Source organism: Lactuca sativa, chromosome 3, assembly GCF_002870075.4.
Source record: "Lactuca sativa cultivar Salinas chromosome 3, Lsat_Salinas_v11, whole genome shotgun sequence".
In the NCBI taxonomy this organism is placed as follows: Eukaryota; Viridiplantae; Streptophyta; class Magnoliopsida; order Asterales; family Asteraceae; genus Lactuca; species Lactuca sativa.
Window position 1 is genome coordinate 62,793,497 of NC_056625.2, and position 6,282 is coordinate 62,799,778.

Consider the following 6,282-nt stretch of genomic DNA (forward strand, 5'->3'; position numbering starts at 1 on the left):
TCTTTTTTGGAAAAGTTACAAAAAGTCAGAATTTCCTGACTTTTCCAAAAAGTTCATTTTCCTTGTGTAAAAAACTTCAAAAGTGATTTTTAAAACTAATTTGTCAAACATCTTTTACTTTTTTTTCTTTTCTAAAAATGACTTTTGGCTGTAAAAGCTAAGCCAAACACCCCCTAGTAACAAGAAAAAACCAAAATTTTTACTACCATTCGTAAAATTTTAAAAGAAAATTTTGGAAGGTAGTCAAAGAAGTACTTCATCCCAAAGGTGATGCAAATTCAACCCCCTCTTTTAGATATGACTTTCTTTCCGAGTGACGCTTCAAACATTGACAATGGCTGCTCTTCGGAGTCTTATAACGAAACGAAACGAAACGAAACCATGGCTCTCTCACCGTGAAAACTATTTTACGATCTCTCTCTACAGCACTCTATGTCTCTATCACCGGAGATCTATAACAGTCACCGGAAAAACAACTAGAACCATCCATCGACTCCTACTTTCATGTGTGCCATTTACCGGAGACCCTTCCACGGCGCTTCTCAAAGAAATACCCTCTAACCCTAAATTCCTAATCGTAAATGTATGTCTGTATATAAGGCAAAGAGGTGACTTTTGTGGCAAATATCTTCTCTCCAGTCGATTGTATCTAAGACTGCAGGGTATGTTTGATCTGTAAGATCAAAATATTGTCTTTCGGTCTTCTTAAGAGCTGAATTAACTAATGGGAAAAGAGATGTGTTGTCATCTTCGAGAAACTCTATCAAGCTAGAAGCTAAATAGATGAAGCAAATGCATAGTTCTATTTATAATAATGAAACAAAACAATTTACAGAGTTGATTACGAATATTCATTTTGTTTTTAAACTAAAGTTACAATAATAGTCCCAGAGGAACCTGACCCTCCATGGAATGTAATTTCCGTACTATGAAACCTAGCTACCTAAGTGCGAAATGGTGGTTGTTCCACGATCTTAACGAACGCCATAATGTTGAATGCCTTGTTAATCTGTCAATCACTCAATCAGTAAATATACTTGATGTCAGGTTTGATCGACATTATTATTCGGGCTTGTCAATCTTGTTTAAGGATCACGGGATTTCTTAATTGTCTTTTTTCTCTAAATATTTGAAAAGAACTTAACAATTGGTAAAAGAAAACCAGCTTTTTTTTCGGTTTTTTGCGTTTCACATTAGGCATAGACACATTAATTTCATTTCGCAACAAGTATTTATAACATTTATAAATAATGTTTTACATTTTTCAGACATTAGTTCCATCACTAACTTATAAATTTCATAAACTCCAATGGCAACATCGATGTAGCCACAAAAAAACAAACATAAAACCACAACCACTATCCTAAACATCTATCATAAACAAATGGAAATTTGCATACTACAAAAAAGAAGTCATTCATGTCCACTGAATCAATTAAGACCTTCACAAGTCACGTATAATACAATAGCTAAACTCACTCGGTCCCAATCCTAACCAGAACACCTCTCTCTATATATATCAAAAGTAGAACATTCAAAATACCCAAAAACCAAATTTAAAAATAAAAACATTAAAAAACAGCATCATTGTGATTGATTACTCCGAATCTAGCTCTAACCACTACACCCTTTGTGCACTTACCTAATCCCAAAACATTTTTCTTTCACCCTTTTTTCAGCAATTATTCCAACAATCAACCCAATCTGCAATTATTCCAACATCATGTCAATACAAAAAAACATAATAAATAATATAAACAAGAACACAAAAATCTTACTCCTCACATTTCGTTCATCAAGCGATTGCACTTCTGTCGCGTATACCAACTCCACAGAACTTTGAATGTTGAAAATGGTAACAAAAGTAGGTTTTGCTAATATGATGTATCCCTAGGCTGATAATACCCAAGAAGCTTACAGATAACAGGAACAAACGCAACCAATGCAATCTGAAGCTGTTCAGAGCTATTCAATCTCACACTAACTTGTCCCGACCCTTTATTATTCAAATTCACTCGACCGATTAAATTCGTAAACCGGCCAATAGGAATTTGAGTCTGCCCGTTCCATCCAATCGCAAGATCCCCATGCCAATCCATAACCGAAACCCCAACAGTTGACAAAAATCGACCCAACGGGTGATCTTTATCTCTCAAAGTCGCCTCTAAGCTACCCCCATACGCCACGTCACCACGCCCAATCACCGCCCCTCCCGCCACCACCAACTGCCCCCGTTTATTCACACTCAACTTATCCTCAAACTTCATGCCACCTGTCACCGAATCACCAAAGTGAGTCACCGAAAAACCCGCCGACGCTTTATTCTTTTTGAAATTCAAAAATCTCGTTTCGCTGCGGAGAGTGTAGGACATGTCTTTTCCGACTGTTTGCATGTCGAATGCTAAAGTGGTTGACTTTGACTTTGAATTTGACTTTGACTTCCCGTGTTTGATTCCGGTTGAGATTTCCATTTGGAGATTCGCGTCTTTTTTATCTTTGGTGACCTGGCCGGAAAATGCAACCGGTATCTTTTCACGTAACGCGAGCAAGTGTTCAATATTGATTCCTTCGTAACCGACATCGTGGTCCCATCCATGCGGGTCGAGTACGGGTCGAACCAGCCATTGGTTAGCGGAGTCGAGGGCCCGGTAACGGTGGGTGGGATTGTCCGCATCGAAGGACACCGGTAAGTTCATGTCCTGCACAGCAACGGGTACAGTTGCAGAACCGTTACTCTCGTCATCTTCTACTTCCGGAATGTTCTTTGCTTCTTCCATCATTTTCTTCATCATCTTTCTTCGTTTCTTTTCTTCTTTCAACTGTTTCTTCATGAAAAGCTTCTCACGATACTCCAACTCATCATAATACGCCTTCTTTTGCAACTTACTAAGTTTTGCCAGCTGTGCGTTAGTCAACCGTTTGAACGGCGGTAGCTCGTCGTATTCCGATGACTCATCATCGGATTTCGCATCCACGTCATCGTCATCATCCACGTCATCGTCCTCGTCATCGCCAAACTGCTCGTTCGGCAACTTCAACTGCGGTCTCGACTGTAACAAATTCGAGAGAATAAACGGTAAAGGCGGGGCCCGAGCTCTGGTTCCAAACGGTTTGCCAGGTGGCGAGTCTTGTAGCTTTAACAACATATTCGCTTCAACCAAAATCTTGGAAGCAAACGAGAGTAGCAACAAGTGAGGCTTCCAGACCTGCCCGTTGGGCAGGACCCGCTGCCCGGCTCGGTTTGTTCTACACGCGGAGTGGTTTTCAACTAAGGAAACCGGGTTCATCAACCGCATATCACCAGCAGCTTGACGGATGGCTTGTTGGACAACGTGGGACCGCTGAGTCACAAACATGTCATAGCTGGTTGTGGTCCCGTTTGGGCCTTCGGGCGGGGCGGATGCAGCATGGGTCAGGACCACAATCGCATTGAACCAAATAGACTGCCCGAATATATCGGTTATAGTTCTCAAAAGTGGCATATCACCAAAATCACGACTCTGCATATCTAACCTATCAAGATACAAAACAATATCCGGAGGTGATTTTTGGATGAATTTTTTAACCGATTGTAGAATTTTCTCATTCTTTCTTTGATCATTCCATGAAGGAAGCAACCCAGGTGTGTCAATAACCCTAACTTTAATCCCTTGAACAGTCCCAACAACATCTTGAACTTTTTTCGTTCCTAATTGAAACGCATCTGTGTTAAATTTAACTTCATCAAATATCGAATTAATGGTTGCACTTTTTCCGACTCCGGTTTTTCCAAGAACCATAATTGTGCATGAGAATTCAAGTGGTTCTTGACCGGTTGACTCAAGCTGTTCAGCCATGGCACTCGCGCGTTCAAAGCTGAAAGCTGCAACACGCCCTCCGTTTCTGCCACGGAGTTGTTCGGCTAACCCTAACCGGTATAACACTTGGGCAACTACAACATTGTGAGGGGTCTGCCCGAGTCTTCGGGCAAGGCGTAAGAATTTGACCCGAATCATTTGGAGCTTTTCACGGGTGTCATCGTTTTCTTCGGGTTCACCTGTTGGTTCATCAATGACTTGGTTTTGAGGAGGAGGGGTGTTGCCATTTGGTTGAGATTGAACCACACGGTGTGCGGGTTCGAGTAGTGGTGCACCGTTGCCAAGACCCGCGGGTCGGGTCTGGGCAGGGGGTGGGGTCAGGGTGGTTGTTGGTTTGGAGTTGGGAATGGGAATGGGGGGTGGATTTGGTTTTGGATCAGGGTTGGGATTGGGAATAGATGTAGGAGTGGCAGGTTTTTCTGTAGATAAATTCAACTTTGGTTCTTTCTTTAATGGTGTATTTTGTTTCATATCATAATCTTTAGGTTCACGTTTTTCAGAAGGGTGTGGGGGACTTTCAACTTTGGGGCTCTCTACTTTGTTATCAGGCTCATTAATGGCAGAAGTGCTTTCTTGTTGCAGGTTTTTATCATCCTGATGTACTGAAGATGGATCAAAACTTTTTTGTTCCCCTTTTTCAAGTTGTTCGATGTTTAGTTCGTTTTGCATATTCAGTAAATTATTTCTTGAACTTTCAACCTTCTCCTTCTGATTCATATTGTCTTCATCTTTACCTTGAGTGACTAAAGTCTCTTTTTCATGAAGTTGACTTGGAACATCTCCGTTGACTTCAACTCTTATCTCATCATCTGGCTGTGTTGTGTGACTCATAGAATCTCCATCAGCACAATCTTCATGGAGGAGATTTTCATCCAAATCAACAGTTTTTGAAACTCCATTTTCTGAATTTCCTAAAATTACATCAACTGGTTTTGTGTCATGAATATCTTCCAAAGTCTGCATCTGGCTTTCATTATCATCTGCATTGGATACCTTTGTGACCTCATTTACCCCTTTGTCCACAACCCCATTATTTTCCAACACATTTGGCTCATCTTTGCTTACATCAGTCACAACCACAGTTTCCACCTCATCTTTTCCATCAACCACTGACACCCCAGTTTCCAATTCACTAGCTTGATCCCTTGCAGCATTATCAGAAGTATTTTCTCCCAAATCTGCCTCACTGTTACCATCATTCACAGCCTCATTAGCTTCCAATTCACTAGGATGATCACTGAAAATACTACCAGATACATTTCTCTCATCTGTAACCTCTTCCAAATTAATCCCTTTTTCCTCATGTTCATCACTATCCACAGGCATATCATGTTCTATCACCTGCATGCATCACCAATTGATGGAATACATACAACTTAATCTTTTTCAATCAAAAATAATCAAGTAAGTAACTCAGATAAGGTTTACCTTCGTTGATATAACCTCCTCAACAGGATCAACATGAGCCTTTTCCACAACCGTCTGAGTTTCACAGGGAGTCTGGATTGCATCTTCAATCGTGTCTACTATCCTTTGCCCAGCATCCACGTCCCCATCTAACACTAGAGAATCGCTCAAATCCTCACCATTTTCATCACTTCCATCTTTTCTAAGAGTTTCTTCCGCCTCTACTGTTTCAGATACACTTTCAACACCACCATTTGCCTCCTCGAGAGCATCATCAATTCCGATACCCTTCATCCCATCTCCCAACACATCTTTATCAAATTCCCCTACTTTTAACTTTACTTCTTCCACCTTAGTCACGCCATTTTCCATCGAAAACACCAAAAATCTATCCTGAAAACCCGGATCCCTAAAAAACACGTAAATGAAAAACCCTAAATTAGCGAAAAGAAACAACCGCCCACAAATTTTCAATTGAAGAACAAGAATAATACAATCAAAGGAAGTCAAGCAATCAATTTAGACATCAAAGAGATCTATATTCAACAAATCCACGCCAATTTCAACCATGAACATGAATTCTAGATACAAACTAGGGTTTTACGAAACAAACAGATAGATAATCAAAAATATATAGAAAGAAAGGGATAAAAGACAATACCTGAACGTATAGATTGACGTTGAGGATAAGAAAAGGTGGGTGTTGTTCGAGGAGAAAGGGGAAAGAGCAAAAAGGAGAGAAATCTCAGAATTGTGTATCACACTCCCCGTTCGAGCTAAATAAGATATATATGTATATCTACGCACACACCTAACCAGTTTTGTTTCGAGAGAGGGGTTGTGAGATCGTACGGTTGAGAATGACTTATCAGAGTAATCGTTGGTGAGGGGCGATTCACGGTGACGCCATTGGTGTGAGAGTAGGTTTTATCTTAACCTTTTTTTTTTTTTTTTTTTTTAGCTTTTACCATGGTAGAATTAGTAAACTATATTTATGATATATGTCATAAAAATAGAT

The 6,282-nt window shown here is 40.2% G+C and overlaps 1 protein-coding gene across 2 annotated transcripts; it reads right to left on the bottom strand.

The window, feature by feature from the left end:
* Positions 1-1,397: 1,397 nt before the first annotated feature.
* Positions 1,398-6,082, bottom strand: LOC111884290 (translocase of chloroplast 120, chloroplastic). Of its 2 annotated transcripts, none has more exons than XM_023880604.3 (4): positions 5,926-6,082; positions 5,286-5,673; positions 1,786-5,198; positions 1,398-1,704 (listed from the first exon to the last, which is right to left on the bottom strand). In XM_023880604.3, the coding sequence occupies exons 2-3, from the start codon at positions 5,634-5,636 to the stop codon at positions 1,875-1,877; spliced, it is 3,675 nt and encodes a 1,224-aa protein (XP_023736372.1). In that variant the 5' UTR covers positions 5,637-5,673; positions 5,926-6,082; the 3' UTR covers positions 1,398-1,704; positions 1,786-1,874. The 2 variants fall into 2 exon arrangements, with proteins under 2 accessions (XP_023736372.1, XP_023736373.1); XM_023880605.3 differs by having other exon boundaries at positions 1,779-5,198.
* Between the last annotated feature and the right edge of the window lie 200 nt (positions 6,083-6,282).